The 18,531-nt window shown below is 34.9% G+C and overlaps 2 protein-coding genes across 2 annotated transcripts; one reads left to right on the forward strand and one right to left on the reverse strand.

The window, feature by feature from the left end:
- Positions 1-3,571: 3,571 nt before the first annotated feature.
- Positions 3,572-5,977, forward strand: LOC113706640 (subtilisin-like protease). The gene has a single exon (XM_027228572.2). It carries the CDS (start codon positions 3,637-3,639, stop codon positions 5,911-5,913), a length of 2,277 nt encoding a protein of 758 aa, XP_027084373.1. The 5' UTR covers positions 3,572-3,636; the 3' UTR covers positions 5,914-5,977.
- Positions 5,978-10,877: 4,900 nt separating this feature from the next.
- On the reverse strand, positions 10,878-18,422 carry LOC113705230 (probable protein phosphatase 2C 59). The gene is made up of 9 exons (XM_027227014.2): positions 18,244-18,422; positions 17,771-18,070; positions 15,570-15,697; positions 14,828-14,926; positions 14,587-14,745; positions 12,285-12,371; positions 12,110-12,201; positions 11,552-11,626; positions 10,878-11,325 (listed from the first exon to the last, which is right to left on the reverse strand). The coding sequence occupies exons 2-9, from the start codon at positions 17,851-17,853 to the stop codon at positions 11,152-11,154; spliced, it is 897 nt and encodes a 298-aa protein (XP_027082815.1). The 5' UTR covers positions 17,854-18,070; positions 18,244-18,422; the 3' UTR covers positions 10,878-11,151.
- Positions 18,423-18,531: the final 109 nt, after the last annotated feature.

An 18,531-nucleotide genomic window follows, 5' to 3' on the forward strand; every position in this document is an offset into this window, starting at 1 on the left:
TAAGACAATATTGTGCTTACACTCCAAAACACCAAGACTCACCATACACCATAATCATTGTTCTAGTATATATATTTGTTGTACTAATACATACATTGCAGTGTACAATCGCCATTGATAGTTATAGAGCCCCTTAATCCTTAGAGAAAGAAGGATGTGAGATAGGAGAGACCAAACACAATGATGGCAGTGCATTTTTGTCCAAAAAAAAGGGAAAAAAGAGTCAGTGAAGCTCAATAGGATAATCTTCGAGTGCATTTCCCATCATAAATCAATTATTTCAAGTACACACAACCAATTTCATAGAATCCTTCACGTAGTCTACGAAATGATTCAGGAACTGCAAGTTAACTTCTTTGAAGTAACGCCGCAAAAAAAAAAAAATTTTCTTTGAAGTAACCATTTTCCCATCAAATGACAGCCCTGTTTGGTAAATAAGTTTTTGCCAAAATTTGTTTTCCTAAAATTTTTTTAACAATTTTAATTATAATAATTTCAAAACACACCTCTCCTTTATTTTCTCCCTCCACCTCAACTAACCACCACCCCCGCCATTGGTCGGTGCCTCCTTTTTTCTTTTTTTTTCTCAAACTCTCTCACTCCTCCTCCCCTCTCCCCCCCTCTACTGCCCCGCCACCCTCCCTTCCGCCTTGCATGATCTGGTCGCTCAATTAAATCACACGAGGGAAAGGATGAGAGAGAGAGAGGAAAAAAATAGCATTGTTAGCGGCGACAATGGGGAGGGAGGGATGCGGAAGAGCAATCGGGTGGGAGAAGAAGAGGAGAGGGAAGAAAAGGAGAAAAAAAGAAAAGAAAAAAAAAAGAGAAAAACAAAGGAGAATTTTTATATACATCTCAAAAGTTTTTTCATAATTTTTATAATAAATTATAGTAAAATTTTACATAAGGACCCGAAAAATTCATTTGCCATTGACTTTTCCAACATCTACAGGTTGGCCGTTTGACAGGGTCAAGAAATCAATGCTTTTGTAGACGGCATTTCAGTAATTGATGGTAGATTAGACAAGTCTCGCGGGTACTGAATAAGCACAAGAAACGCTAGTCTCCAAGCTCAAGGACAAAGGGCGTCGGCAATCCCTTTCCTTTTCTGCGTAATGAACGCACCGTAATAGTTGTGAGTGCTACAAAATTGTGACAGATGATCGATCATTACCCGGCTATTGCTCACGATTAGCAAAAGGAAAACGAATGGTAGCGTGAGGGCAATAGAGCAGTTAGTGATCTGTTTTTCGAGGCTATCCTTTTCAGCCACGACGGAGCGTTTAATTCAGATATCCTTTTCAGTAGCGTGAGTTAGGTATCCTTTTCAGCCCCACTTATTTGTGACGAATTTGATATTACCTCACTCACGGAGCGTTTAATGATCTGTTTTGCGAGGAGCAGTTAGTTAATTATCCAAGGACCAATGACGAATGTGATATTTCTTAAAAATTGCGTCATTGCAGCACTATAAAGTCCTACTCACGTAATACGGAAATTCAGTATGCAGCTCCACTTATAGCGTGTGTTAGCTTTCCCTAATATTTCTTGATTCACCCGAAAACCATTTAATAAAAAAAAAAAAAAGAGAAAAAACTTGCCAATAAGTTTCTCTAATATTTCTGGGATAATTTTTTTTATACGTTGTTAGTGTATAATTTTTTTTTTACACTAATAGATTTAAATTATGTCAAATAATATGAATTCAAATTTAAATTATATCACATACATAAATTCAAATTTGAATTTCAAATCATAGACACGTAGCATATATTAAAAATTGCTAGTATAAAAAAATCACTACAGTTTTAGTAGATAAAAAGTTGATCCATATTTCTGTACAGTCTAGGATCCTTCACAGTATACCTCATCTCAAATTCCCTCAATGCACTCCTAAACCCAGATTACTTTATCATTTTCCTAAACCCAGTAACAATTATCAATTATTCCATTCAAACTTCTCTCTCTCTCTCTCTCTCTCTCTCTCTCTCTCTCTCTCTCTCTCTCTCTCTCTCTCTCTCTCTCTCTCTCTCTCTCTCTCTCTCTCTAACAAACTAAACAGAGAAATTAAGATTTAGTGAGCTTTCTTTCATTATAACGTAACTGCATAACAACTTCAACTCAATTTGTTTATTTTTTTTAAATATTATATGTCTATGTTACTATAAGAATAATTCTAACCATTTCTTTGATAAAATAATCTACCATCACGAAGTTACTTTGTGTTGCTAAATCACAAAATAGTTCTGTAATTTAATATGAAAGGACAACAATTGGAAAAAAAACATCTTTTTCTACTCCAGATTGACAGCTTTAATTATTTGAACCTATAAATTGAAGGAATTTTTGCCACTATGAAGGCTCTTCAGAAACCAACGTTTACTATTACAATTATTTTGAATTTCTGAGTTGCCACTGATAAATCTTTTTTTTCAATGTCAACATTCCATATTAAATGATTACTATCGATATTATCACTATCATCAATAGAAAAATCATTAGACTTGTGTCTAAGAACTCTATTTTCCCGTTCAAAAGTTCTTTTTTTTTTTTAATGGTACATTTTACTTTACTAAAAAAATTTAGTATGAAATATTATAGTTCTCTTTTTAAGACGGATGGTTAGTGAAAAACTTTTGAAACAATGAAACACTCCCTTATTTTACAATTATAATTAAAATTACTAGGTTGGTTAGTGCAAAAATATTTCTTCAATGTAATACCTTTATTTTAAATATTTTTTTTAGCAAGGGAAGGGTAAGATCTAATAAAACGGGGAGGAGGAAGGGGGATTTAAATATAGAATCTCTAAGTTTTGAACCCTTAATTTTAGCCATGAGACTAAGGCCTCCTCGGCCAATGTAGTATGTTTTCACTATTTAATTTTGTTATTTAGTTGTATAAACCAATTTCTCGACGCTGCATTTTTTTTTAGGAAAAATGTGAGTAATAATTAAGTTTATATTATTTCTTTTAACGTTTTTGGCTTGTGAAAAGTGAAACTAGAATCATTGAGAGATTTCCTAATTTTAGAGGTACATTTTCTCTAAGTTGTTCAATGAGAATTAATTTCCTAGTATTGTACCTTTTATATTAAACGATGGCATTGAATTTTGTTGTTTCTTATGACGGTACAGTTTCTTTTTCCAAGATCAATTGATACAAAGTACTTTAATATATCCTCTATAAAAGGTTTGTTAGCCAAAAAATTTTACAGCTAAAGAACAATTTTATAAGAACAATTAAGTATATCTATTAAGCCAGCAAAATAGACAAGAAAGTCTTCCGTGACTACGTACTTCTCCTTATTACTGGCAATGGCCGAAAAGGATAGCATGCATGCCCCTTAAAAGTCTGGCAATCAACTACTTCGCTCATGGAGCATTTAATGATCTGTTTTTTTTCTCAGGGAAGGCAGCTTATCATCCAACGACCAACGACGAATATGATATTTCTTAAAAATTGCATAATTGCAGCACTATAAATCCTACTTACTCAAGACCGAAATTTAGTATCAGTTGCAGCTCCACTTTAGCGTATCTTAGCTTTCTACAATAGCTGAAATACAAAACCAAGCTGCACAGTTATTTGCTCCATTTTGGGGGCTCAGACAGATTACTTACAGTTAACTAAAAAATGAAATTAGAAAGCAGAAGCTTCAATCAGTCCTTTTTCAAGATAGCTTTGATGGCTATTTCCACTCTCATTTGGACGTTCAGCTTCCATTTTTTAGCAACGATTGCCAGTGATTTGCCTCCAATGAGCAGCTTAGAAACGTATATTGTTCATGTTGAGGCACCTGATGCTGAAATGGTTAGAGAGTCATCAGAAGACTTAGAAAGCTGGTATTCTTCTTTTCTATCAACAACCACAGCAAGCTCAAATGATGAGGGCTTGCCGTCTCGGCTTGTTTATTCCTACTACAATGTGTTCACAGGATTTGCTGCGAGATTATCTGAGGGAGAAGTGAAACAAATGGAGAAGAAGAAAGGCTTCATATCTGCGCAGCCCCAACAAAAATTGTCTCTACACACGACTCATTCTCCTGCTTTTCTTGGGTTACAACAGAATATGGGATTCTGGGAAGAATCCAATTACGGCAAAGGTGTGATCATTGGAGTCATAGACACTGGAATCACTCCGGACCATCCATCATTCAGCGATGAAGGAATGCCTCCACCACCTGCTAAATGGAAGGGAAAGTGTGAATTCAGCTTTGCATCCCAATGTAACAATAAACTTATTGGAGCAAGATACTTCGGCGTCGGAAACGGCACACCACTGGATGAGAACGGCCATGGTACTCATACTGCAAGCACTGCTGCGGGAAACTATGTCAAAGGTGCCAATGTCTATGGAAATGCTAATGGGACTGCTGTTGGCGTAGCTCCTCTTGCTCACTTGGCAATTTATAAAGTATGTCGTACTGATGGAAAATGCAATGAGTGCGACATTTTGGCCGCAATGGATGCTGCTATTACAGACGGAGTAGATGTGATGTCCCTTTCCATTGGTAACAAATCTAAACCTTTCTACGTTGATAATATTGCTATTGGTGCATACGGTGCAATGGAGAAAGGCATCTTCGTTAGTTGCTCTGCTGGAAATAATGGTCCTTCGACTGAGTCTCTGACTAACGAGGCCCCGTGGGTTCTCACTGTTGGTGCAAGCACCATAGACAGAAAGATAAGGGCCAGTGCTTTGCTTGGAAATCATGAGGTTTTAGAGGGAGAATCAGCTTTCCAGCCTGTGGACTTCCCTTCAACCTTGTTACCTCTAGTTTATCCTGGATCTGAGGCTGCATACTGTAGCTCCGAATCATTAAACAGCGTTGATGTCAAAGGAAAAGTAGTGTTATGTCAGACAGGTAAGATATCAGCAATTACCAAAGGGCAAATTGTGAAAGCTGCTGGTGGTGCTGCAATGATCATCATGAACCAGGAGCATGAGGGCTATACAACATCAGCCGACGCTCATGTTCTACCTGCAACAGATGTGAGTTATGCTGATGCAGTCAAGATAATGACTTGCACGAGCTCTACAAACTCGCCCACAGCAACAATATTCTTCAACGGAACCGCCATTGGAGATTTTCATGCTCCAGTGGTTGCTTCATTTTCTTCTAGAGGTCCAAATCAGGCAAGCCCTGGCATTCTCAAACCAGACATCATAGGTCCTGGAGTAAACATCCTTGCAGCATGGCATAAATCTGTGGATAACAACACAAATACAAAAGCCACGTTCAACATAATCTCTGGCACTTCAATGTCCTGTCCTCATCTTAGCGGTGTGGCAGCTTTGCTCAAGAGTGCACACCCTGATTGGTCTCCTGCTGCCATTAAATCTGCAATTGTGACAACGGCTGATAGCCTGAACCTTGAAACCCAGCCTATTGAGGATCAGACGCTCCAACCTGCGAATGTCTTCGCCACTGGCGCAGGCCATGTGAACCCATCGGCGGCAAACAATCCAGGACTAGTCTACGACATTGAACCTAATGACTACATACCGTATTTATGCGGGCTATATAACAATGACATGGCTGTTAGGCTCATTCTGCAACGTCCAGTGAGTTGCTCAGCGGAATCAAGTATCCCGGAAGCACAACTAAATTATCCTTCTTTTTCAATCATTCTGGGATCAAATTTGGTGAGATATACAAGGACAGTGACCAATGTTGGCGAGGCTAATTCATCTTACACAGTCCATATGGCCCCACCAGCTGGTGTAGACGTGACTGTGGAACCAAGCACGCTCAACTTCTCAGGGTTGAACCAGAGAATCACGTACACAGTTACATTCGCCCGATTGGCAAATTCTGGTAGTGCTGGCTATTCTCAAGGACTTCTTACATGGAATTCAGACAAGCACTCTGTTAGGAGTCCAATTTCAGTGATTCTAAATTCTATGTAAAAGGTTGTGGCAAAACTCAGTAACCTAGGTGGAATCTATACCATCTAAGTCAAGTTAGAAATCTCGCCGGACTTGTTTTCTGAAGTTACCTTTTCGTTATTAGTGACTGTAAGCACCTCGGGCACCCTACGAGGCCTACTAAATTCACATTAAAGGTAAAAAACAAAAAATCCCGTGATATAGTTATTCTATAGAAAAGCCCCTTGTGTTTCAAATCATATGTATCAGTACCTCATGATTTAAAGTAATTTGAATTATTGACGGAAATCGTTAAAAAAAATGTTATGAATGAAATGACAGAAATACCTTAATAATATAAGCAAAAAAAATAGCTGAAAAGATTCGTGAATTTCATTCACTAATAATATAAGCAAAAATAGTTGATTTCCACAAGTTTGGGGCGAAGTTGAAGAAGAGTCACGGCAATTTTATGAAGATCTGAGGGGCAAAATAGGTATATTAGGTCAAAATTTGTCTTAACAAATTGTTTTTTGGAAGAACGACTCGCAGGTCCAGCGCATTTACATCAAACACGTTAAATTTAACGATTTCCGTCGATTTTTCACTTTATTTTAAATCATAAGGTACCGACGTGTATGATTTGAAATCACAGGGACCTTTTCTGTAAAATAACTTTACCACAGAGGGGCTTTTTTATTTTTAACCATATATTAAAACACACTGTTAATAATGAATTTGTTTAACTAACATGATAGGATATGACGATACGTTAGTTTCTGGGCCACCAGCTTGAGTTCATTTCATTGGGATTCTTGTCTAGTTTCATATGGCTTTAAATGTTATTCAAGAACCGATGGAAATTCTTCCAAGGATTGATAGTTTCATATGGCTCCAATGCCAACAATGCTCCCCACAGTACATGAAACAAACAATCATCTGCCATTTCAAGATTTCTTTGGAATTTATTAATCCCAATTCCTTCGATTATGGTATCAAATGGGCTTTCTAACTTCCCCTTTCTCGTATACATTACTCATCCGGTTGCCTTGCTGATCAAACCAGAACCAGAACCAGGCGGGTGTATGAGAAAACACCAAATATTGGCCTTCTTTTCATGTCAAATCTAATAATTAGGTAACATTTGCTGTCCCAAAAAACAAACGAATAAATGAAGCAGCATACCTATGCCTCGCTCCATCTTTTTTTTTTTTCCTTTTATTTGACAGAATCTTGTTCAGATTGCTGCATCTAGGTTTCATTAGCTGTAAGAAGTTACTCATCCTTTGGTGGTTTCTTCAAAATTCGTGTACGTCAATTACAAAAAGATAAGACATTAAAAATTATAGAATGTGCATAAAGGTTTTTACAGTTAAGAATTACTGATGTTTAAGTCCATTGTTTGCATGCATCCTAGTAAATATCAGAAGTTTAGTGTGAGGATCACAGGGGGAGTCAACAATTTCAGAGATGACGTCTGACTTTTGAAGAAGATTCATGCTAGACTTTTATATCATTTTAAATTAAGAAAGAACCACAAGCAATTATATACTTGTGAATTCAAGCGGAATCCATATGCGTATAATTTAGATCACTTAATTATTTTTGAGATAATTTAGATCACTTAAGAAAGAATTTTATGAAATATACTAGTGCATTAAAGTTTTTCTTTTACATAATATTTATTTTCTTTTAGAAGATATTAAGTAGTTCTATCAACTCGTCAGGTACAGGCCAAAATTAAAAATTTCAGATTTGGATCCGTTATAATGTACCAATTCTAGACCCGACCCATCTATCCAATGGGTTTTGTGCTTACAATCTTGGAATAGGGTCCAACGGGTCCTAAGTCGAGTCCGGATCTACCCAGAAAAAAATAAGGCCCGACAAAATTTGTGTATGAATTGGGTTATAGAGCCATCAAGAATGACAATGCATCAATTTAACAACACCTCAAGCAGTTCTCTATGATATGAATTGGCTTACACAGACGTATTTATTGTAAAAGAATTATTATTGTATTTAGAAGTATTTATATTTTTTAATTATTAAACAAGTACAGGAAGGATACGGATTGGAATCCTATATTCTGTATCCAACCCGTTTTTTTGTTAGAGTAATTGGGTACAGGCCCGGGTTTTGGTAACAGGATTATTTCTCAACCTATACTCGAAAAAAACTAACGAATCCGAGTCGGGTCTAGGTCCAAATCCTAACTATTGGCAGCCCTAATATTAAGTGCATAGTCAAATAAATTATGATGATCATGTCTAGGGGAGGACTCTTATAATTCTCCTCATTATCAAGTTCAGGGTTTCGAATCTGAGTCTAACAATTGGAGGTGGAAAGCGTTGTGAGGATGGGTGGGAGGTAACCAAAAAAGAAAGAAAAAGATTATGATGATCATGCTTTCTAAATTTTGGTAAATCAAACGTTGAACAATCTAGAAGCTTAGCTACTTTATTTATAGGGTCTGTCCAACGGGTGCAATACGCGTAAAGATATATTTCAAGTATCATATTTTTAGAAATATAAGATTAATTAGGAAAAGTAAATAAATACAAAGGAGTGCAGATAAGAGTAAGCAGGAAAAATACAGAAATGTAAGGAAAGGTAATAACTGTTAGTATGTATATATACATGATAGGTTAGGTGAATTTTTATTGTGTTAGTGAGTGCCCAAAAGACACCCTTATCAAACCTCCCCCCCCCCCCCCCCCCCTATTTATAATCTAAAAACACAGTCAACTTTAGAGTGACTGACTAACGTTACCTAATAAGAAATTGGGTTCTTTTATTTGGCCCTTTTACGAACACACAATATGCAGCGAGCCCAAAAGATTTTTTTTTTTCCACAAAAGGTAAATCTTTTTCACGAAATTGTATGTGATACATGTTTTGATTGGTAATTTAGAGTAATAATAACAGATTCATCCCTTTGGTACACGTGCTTATTGTATAACCTTAGAGCACAAAATTTAAAATTAAAAAATAAAAATTTAACAAAACACATTGGGAGAAAATGCTTGTTGGAAACCTTTCATGATCACATAAATGAGGATGACATAAATTTAACATAATTGGACAATCTCTTGGTATTTGGATTCTACTTCTTTCATGAATTACATTTCTTAATTTTCTTATTTCAAAGTAGATTGTAAATTGTAAAATCTGCCAATTATATAATTATTCATAACTACCTTAACAACTAAAAAGGGAATAGAAAACTATGTATTCCCTTACTTGATCGATGTTCTTATGGGATTCAATTTTGCACTATAGATAACTAGATCTACTAAAGATTTGTTGAAATTTATTTACTTGACATTTTTACCTGTTCTTGTCTTTTTTTCTGCAGAAAAGGCTTTGCCAGAAAGAGCTCAAAAAAAAAAAAAAGTTTTGTCGGAAAGAAAGGTCAATTTAGACTTTGACAAAAATGTTAGACATTTAGTTTGAATGGACTATAACTTACTTCAACATTTTAGGTCAATGATTTCAGTGTAAAAGTCAACCGCAACTTTCTGCCTTCAAACTTAGCACATTCTAACATAGTACCCTAACAATTGTTTTTTCCTTTTCTAAATTTATTTTTTGACTTTTTTTTATCTCTTTTTGTCAAATTGCATAATTACAAAATAGTACCAGCTAAATTCTAGCAAAAAATAAAAATTTGAATTAATCTAATATTTAAAAAAAAAAGAAAAAAAGAAATGTGAGATGTGATAATTGAATGAAGGAGGCTGGAGATATGTCCAAATTTCCATATGCATGATTACTAAATACCAAATAACCTCAAAATATGTTAATAAAAACAGGTAAAGTGTTGACAATTTTATATGGAAGAGAACTAGAAAAAAATCGTAGTATAAAAATAAGTCTCCTAAATCACTTGGTTACTCCACCATCAATTTTGTAAGTATATTTCACTTTTCAACCCTTGAACTCTCTGCCTTCCACTTTGCACCCCAAAATTTGATTTTATGTATTTTTCATGCTAAAATCTTAATTTGTCCTGATTTGGTCTGATTGTTCACGAAATTCACAAAAATAACGAAATAGGCAGAATGTTGTATCATTGAAATCATCAGGCAGTATGCTCACAACTAGATCAAAGTGGAATGAGTTAAAGAATTTAGAATGCAAAAATTCTAAATTTAAGTTTGAGTTGTATGGTGACAATTGGTGTAAACTTAAAGGGTAGAAAACAAAACTTACCCTTCTAAAACCTGAGGGCAGACAACAAACTAATATTCAGCCATGTATAAGGTATGGTAATTTTGAATTTTGAATTTTGAATTTACCCTATATCCTATAATGATTTTAAAGTCGCCTCCAAAAAAGAACTTAGTCCCTTTTTAGGCTGTAGGTCGGAGGCTCGAATCCCTATCTCTTTTGAAAAAAATTTAAAAGAGGTTCCAAAATATCCCTTTAATCTAAATCAAATTTATACACCTACTAGTCCCTTTTACAGCCCGAAAAAAAAAATATATATATATATAATGATTTTAAATGCTGAAATTATGCTTTCATTTAGGATTTAAATTTAAACACTAATAAGCTGCTCTTGCAAGTCAAGATCTCAAAGGATATATTCTGACAAAATGAGTTTATAGGCCCTCAAATCCGTTGCAAGGGTTAGAATCTCTGTCCAACTAAAAATTATAGGTCCTAATAATGGTTTGACGAGAAGTTTCGCGAACAAAAAAGGGATTTTTTTTTATTTGTTTGGGGGTACATAGATAGTTTTTAGAAACCCGCAAGGAGGAGGCCGAAGGAAAAAACTATATATAAAAAAAAAAAAGTAGTTTGAAGTTTTATATTTTCCAATTGGAGCAAGGTGTAACGATTTTACACCTTGTTCAAGAAAAAATGCATAAACTATTTTACAAGAAACATGTTCCCAACCAAACAGAATATTCAGTCACACTTTCCATGTTTTCAGAAGAAGCTGCAAAGCAATTTTCTACTAGAATTACACCAACTTTGCATCATTGAACAGTGCGAAAAACATAAAAATCCACCAATCTTTCCCAATATATACAGTATACAAAACAATACGGAAGTTTAAAAAAAAAAAATGGAACAAATAGAAATGAAAGCTAAAGTATGTAAACCAACAAAGCTGAATATTACACTGAGTCATGTCTAAAGGCCAACAGCTTCACTAATGACAGTTCAAGTCTATGTTTCTATGGTTGTACTTCAAGTAAACGTCTATCGCTAAGTCATAATTTCCATCAACCAGAAGCAAATAAATACGCTAGGGATACAAAACAGTTCTTAGCCAGAGCCACCATGAGAAGAAGATCCTTCTTGGTCACCTTCTTGGTCACCGGGAAAACGAACGACGACAACAGTAATGTTGTCTGCACTACCTCGCTGATATGCTTCATGCATCAGCCTTTTAGCCGCATCCTCAGGATCTTTAATGGGCTTAACCATAGAGACAGCTTCCTGTGTGATTTGAAAAATTATTTCCACAAAAATAATATGCAGTACAACACGCTGTGAGCTGAAAGTTTCATGAATGCAACTTTTCGTTTTGATTCCTATTTAGCTAGACATCCATCTAAAGTTGAAGTTCTGATAAGCAGGATGTCACTTTAATAGGGCGGAAAATGATCAAAGGATAATCTGTTATAGAAAGTCTGGGAATGGCAAAACAAAACAAGTGTCAAACCTCATTTGTCACGACATCCCAAAGCCCATCACTTGCGAGGATAAGGAACTCAAGTGAGCTATCAACCTTTTCCTCCTGCGGTTATTCAAATAAATGTTATCCGTCAGCATGCTTCAATACTGTCAAGTTCCAATCAAACATGAAGAGATGCAATCCTTTACGGCACAGATCAGAACACATATATGAAGATCATTATGATATGCAAGCACACAAGTGTTAATTGTATGTTCACCAGTCTATGGGATCTTTTTCACGCAATGTATAGACAAATTTACATATAAAGACACCAAAGGCATAAACACATTACGTAGATATAAAATATTGGCTGTGGCTGTGCACATACAAACAACATAACAAAGAGAGAGAGAGAGAGAGAGAGAGAGGTGAAGAGGGGATATCAGTAGGCATTTACCAAACCACTGAATTATGTAACAAATTTGTTTTTCTAATTTTGATAAAGAAAATATTCTATCATGTTTATCACTTGCGGTGTGTACATTCAGGTAAACAAAGAGTACACTACTTTCAATTCTATTAAAGTAGATCTCTCAGTCATACCTGGATTTCAGGATCAGCGACTACATACTGCTTCAAAAGTCTATCACCAAATGCACGAGAAACAGCAAGTACACCTCCAACTCTCCAAGTTCCTGAGACAATGGAAACAAAAAAAAATTTTAATAAATTTAAAATGAAATATAAACCTTGCAAACAAAAAAAGCCTGTCTATTACCTGCCCACATCACAAAACCACCAGCATCCTCAATCCGTTGGCGTTCATCAGTCTGGTCTGGCTTGTGATCCCGCGAAACGGCAATAGCTACAAAAAAGATAGCAACATTAATTAAAGGCAAACAGAAAATAATGTTTTAAGTAGAAGTCTACAAGTAAAACCCAACATTTAGAATAATCATTAATTTCTTTTAGTCAATAATCTTGTTCTTAATTCATGAGTTAATAATTTAGCATACAAAATTTAAGAGGACCCAGCATCACTCCATGGCCCAGAATAAAGACTTCTAATATGTAATCCACAATATTTTATAGGTAAAAACAACTATGATATTATCCAAGAGATGCTTCTGTTCTCTTTGTGCACATAACCAGATATCATTAAAACATGTTTCTCATGGGGGTATTCACTAGGGAAAATTGCTTTATTTATTAGACAATGACTAATCACAATGCAACTCTCTCAAAAAAGTATGATACTTTAGTTTTATGTGTCCATCAATCTCAATTTGAACAGAGCAAATACAAGAGGGGAAAACAAGGAGCTTTTTCCAAACTTTTAGCTTAATATGTAGTGACAAAAAAAAAAGGAACATGTTATCTTGTGAAAATTCTTGAAAGTGCTTTATAGACAAAGAAGCAGCTTTTATATTCTAGATTACACTTCCTTAATGCTTTAGCTGTGCTACTGCCTTGCCTGCTCAAAAATTATCATGGGCTCAGAGTCGTGATAATTCATCAAATGTGGATATTATGGAAAATTAATAATTACTTTCAAACGGTTTACTAAGTCGAAAAAAAATTAGTAATGTTGAAGTGCTTTATTAAGTAGAAGAGCAGTTTAGGATACCGAAGTTCAAGACTTCAGAATAATTAAGTAGCAAAGAGATGAAATTCAATATTAGGATCATTCAGCATGGTTCACAAGTTCTATAGCACTTATGTCCTTATAATTCTGAAAGCTAAAGAACACAAGGTCACAGTGTGACAATCTTAAATGGATTAGAAGATTGTATAACCTCTATAGTACCCTAAACCATAGGCCAATTTTTATCCACCCAAGAAGCATGCAACCGATAAGAAGCTCAATCACATTTTGCCATAATTATTTTCGCCGTAATCATCAAATAAATCTTAAAAGTTGCATCAAACTCAACACAACTGCTTCAAAGCTCTTTGTTGTAGTCATGTTACTTCTTACATCAATGCTTAATTTGCCCTTTTTCATCTTAGTGGACGAGGGTATTTTAGCAACTTTGAAAGACAAAAAAGTTCCAAAACTATATGGATCAGTAAAATCGTGAAGGTGGTTTAGGTGATGTAGAATTGGTCATATGCGAAATCATTCTGGTTTCTGGTTGTCCTCTACTGGGAGTATGATATAATGTCAGAAGTCTTGGCGTCTATCACTGTCAATCTGATCTTTCAATTCCACAGAAAAAAAATTCACGATTTTAACTTTTGGACCTTCATGATCTTTTTGGAACTTAAATCTATTATTAAAAGCTAATGTTAGGAAGAAAATCCCAGGGCAGTCTAGATATCCCAGCCACTCTTTGAACCCAAAAATTGTCTCTATTCTACCCAAATCAACACGTAACACTTACATTTAGCCTTGAATCCAACAAAAAGGTGCCACAGAGCAACCTTAGGAAGTAAATCCCAAGGCAATCAAGTATCCCAGCAACTTTTTGAACCCAAAAATTGTTCCTATTCTACCCAAATCAGCACTTATCACTTAAACCTTTTAGCCTTGATTCCAACACAAATAGGGACCAAAAATTAACCATGGGAAACTAGAGTTAAAAATGTTTCCTAAAACCATCAGGCTTTATGCAATAATGTGTTAAAGGATTAATGCTATAATAAGAAAACAGCATGTAACAAAAGAATCCCTTGTTTACAGGGAAAGCCACTTTCAATCATAAACAACATCGAGGCGAACAAGGACGTCTGATTTTAGCAACATAGGAAACATGACAAAACTGCCTTTCCACTGTACAGAGCCAATCATATATTTCTAGTCTTACAAAAGAATAAAACCAGCACGGAGTATTAAATGTGAACCATCATTTATAGCAAGTACTAATGTACTGCTTAAAAGTAGTCCATGGTGGCAGGTTCAATAATTATTGACAGCTTCAGTAGTAAAAAGTGCAGTTAACAAACACAAAAGAGAGAGGTTACAAACTGCAATGGAAGGCAGATCTTACAAAAGACAACATAGTTGGACAAAATAAATAGTGAATGTAATCTGAAATAAAGAGCTGAAGCTTTGATGAGAACTTTGACTTGAGGCTTACCATTACCACCTCTGCAAATAACAGCTCTAGAATCCCCAACATTGGCAACCAACAGGCGGTCGCCCACAAGGATAGCAGTAGAAGCTGTAGATCCAGCATCTCGATTTTGAGTATTTTCTGATTTCAGAAACTCTGAGTCTGTATGGCTGTATGCATCAGCTGAGCAGAAGGAGAGAACATTACCGGTGCAGTCACTAAAAAGTTCATATACCATACAAAGAACTGGATAAAGAATACATACCTATAGCTGACTTGGTATCAGAAATGAATTTAGGATGCCTGATCAGATTACTAAAAAGGTTCTGTTTGACATATTCAGCAGCTCTTGCACCTCCATGGCCTGTTATAATTGCAGAAAATATTAAGCACAAAGTAAACAAAGAAAATTAAACAAGTGCAGTAAAACGTGACTTTCAGCTACACTTAAATGCATGTGGTATTGGCATCCAGTTTTCCATGTAAAGTATCTGGAAAGTTGCTCATGACTATCAGTCAACAGAAACGCCTCTGAACCATTTTATCGAAACATCCAAAACCTAACATTTTAGGTCAAAAAAGTAAATATGATAAGGACTTCATAAAATAGTTGAAAGAACAGGTTCAACCGTATCAGCTTCTGAACAGGAAAAGTATTAAATATGTAAACATTAAACCATTTAATAAACTGTAATCTAATATCAATGCAATATCTATTATGATTGAGAAAATGCACACTTTTCAGAGAATCTTAAAGCACTATTAGGACATAAACTTGGATACACAGCAGGTTGAATTCAACAAAGATCATTCACACTCATACCAATGCATTTCTTGAAATAGCCACTAAAAGTTATGACTTCTATGTGCTCTTTTTTGCAAACACCACATCAGGAAAACTCAGCAAGAGGTAGCACACAGAAAGAACGGACTGAAACTTGATACTGAGCTTTTCTATTTGAGCTTTACTCTATTCATAAAACAGTGACAGAGAGTTAGAACAATACCGTCAAATACTCCAAACAGACCAACTACCTCCCCATCCACACCATCAATCCTTGTCTCGTAGAAATCTTCCATTGAGGACCTTTTCCCAGGAGAACTTGCATATCCATAGCTGAACTTCCCATTTTGGCTGTCAAAAGGAACATGTTAATTGAAGTGTTAGAAACCATTCTAAAATGTATTAAAATCCTCAGACCACTTGGTTAAGTTTTGCCCAAAATTAATGCTACACACCTCCTGGATTCCAGCAGCATTTATAATTCCATCAGAAACAGCAACATATTAAATCAAGGCTGGCAGTAAAAAAGCTCATTACCATACATCTAAAGATGTAATGACTACTGGATAAGCAAACCCTCGAATATGTTATAACAAAACCAATAAGCTATTTTGTATTACTTCAGGTACAGCTCTAGGTTTTTATTTAAGACAAAAGGCATATCAAGAGTAAACAGTAATTATTTGCAAAAGGAAACCCCATATAAGATCCACAGAGCAACTAAATCCCAAAAACATGTCCAGTGTTCAACTGCTTTCTGCTGTTAATCAACAGTAGCAACAAATGTAACTACTTTCAATCTTTGGATACGAAAAAGGATTTGGCGCCATGTATTACTTGTCGTTCAAAACAAAAAACTGTTGAGTTGCTGTAAAGCATATAACAGTCATTTTAATCTGGTATGTTGCATTTCCTATCCTAGCTTAAAAGTATGCAAATACTAAATTTATGGTCTCACTGATAATTGAGGTCTAAACCCTAAAAATCTCAGTCATGCCAAGAGCACGTCCAAGCAACAATGACAAACCAAGTCAACTTGACATGCAAATGGAATAACATCCAGCAAAGCCATTACCTGAAACCGTTTTTTCCTAGCGCATACAGGAAAGTCAAATGACACGAACAATTAAACATAATAAAGTATTCTTCCCCCAAAGCCGCAGCAGTGCATGCCGACATAATAACATGTTGTTTATTGAACATAGGAAGTCAAATTTCATACGTAGATTATACTTATAACAATTTTTTTACTCTGAATTGGCAGCACGGCATGCCTGACACGACAAAAACAAAGTTCTGTGGCTTTACATGTCATGTAGATTATGCAGTTAAATCCGTTTCAAGTTGCATGATATCATAAATCTAGTTTGTACAGAATTCACACCATGAAGATTCAAATAACACTATCTGATTTTCCAAGAAGAACTCTCATGCATGCAGAAAGACCAGAACAGGATTCTCAAATAACTTAAAACGGCATGACAACCAGTTATCAAGAGAATATGCATAAAAACCAATCAAATTATAATGTGACAAATATAAATCTTCCATGATCCATGTTGCATTAATGATAAGCACACAAGTTGAATTAAATTGCAGCATGATGTCTTGCACAATGTAAACTTATAACTAATTCAGACTCCATTACAAAATCAGAAGTTAACAACAACGAAGCAAAAAAGTCAAAAAAAAATTAAAAATCAAATATATATATATATACATATACACATACATATATATATTAATGGAAAAGAAAAAATTGACAGCACATCAATAATTGGAAAAATTAAGAAATATAATCTAAAACCCTGTACAAATGATGAAAATTAAAAAATAAAAAAACTCTTGTAAATGAACTACTTCATGCCACTAATTCCAAAATTGACCACTTATTTGAGACATAAATGGCGAACATGCAAATATTTATTCAAGAAGTGATCTCTTTCCTATGCAGATTATCTGACAGATCAACTCAAGGATAACATGTTTCCACAAAGAAATATGCCAAAGTCAGCAATAATTTCAATCAAAAAAATCCACTGATTATTTTCCTAAACCAACATAACATAAAAGAAAAAGTAATCTCATAATCCCAACCAAATTCTCCTTTTTCAATCCCCCTAAATCTTTTTTTTTCTTTTTTGTCCTTTCACATAAAAATACCCAAAAAATTACCAATTTTCAAGTGATATATCTGAATAACAGAGTTCCAGTATAAACTCCAACATGCATCCACATATGCATATTGAAACAACCAGAAAATAAAAAAAACTCATGAAAGAAAAGCAGGAACGCCAACATTTGCATGCAATTGAAGGGAATAAATTACCAAATACCTATAACGAATTAAACCCATTATAGGATCTCAAATTCTACATAGAAAAACATATTAAGAGAGAATAAGAGAAAGAGAGGAACATATACCTAAGGCCGCCGCCGCTAACAGGGGCATCATCAGCATGAACTTGATTGGAGGATGATGATAACACTGAATTTAGATACCCCATTTTGTCAACTTCCCTTAACTCAAATTTTCTTGAATTTTCTCGGTGATCCCACAAAACCAAAATTACAAACTACTGAGAAATTTGTCTTTTCTTCTTAAACTATTATAAAAATAATTGTTAATTTCACACAAAACGTTGATCCAATACAACTAAATTCGTCAATATAGGACCAATGTCACAATTTTGTCAATAGCAATCATGCAACATCATAACCAACCTGCACAAAGGAAGAAAAAGTAAGTCAAATTAGACAAAACCCACATCAAAAAATTGAAGAACTGAGCAAAATTCATGTGTTTTGAGAAAAAAGATTGGTTTTTTTTTTTGGGTTTGGGTATGACAAGTATATTGAACAAGTCTTGTATAAGTGGGTGGGAAAAGAGGAAGAACCTTAAGGAGAGAGAATGGAGAAGGGAAAGCCATGATAGAGAAGGTAAGATAGGGAAGGAAATTTGTTTATATAAAGAGAACAGAAGAAAATCATTCAAGAAAATGACAAATAAGATGAGATTGTTGAGGGAAGAAAAGGGAAAAAGGAAGAGAAGAAGGGGCAGTTTTTGGACGAAAGTGCAAGAAATGGTAATACAAAATGTTAAATTACTTTAGTCTTACTTGAGCAACTTGCTTTTTTATTTCTTTTTTCTCTTTTGGTAATAAGGCAACATGCTTTATATTCTT

This window comes from Coffea arabica, chromosome 8c (genome assembly GCF_036785885.1).
Source record: "Coffea arabica cultivar ET-39 chromosome 8c, Coffea Arabica ET-39 HiFi, whole genome shotgun sequence".
In the NCBI taxonomy this organism is placed as follows: domain Eukaryota; kingdom Viridiplantae; phylum Streptophyta; class Magnoliopsida; order Gentianales; family Rubiaceae; genus Coffea; species Coffea arabica.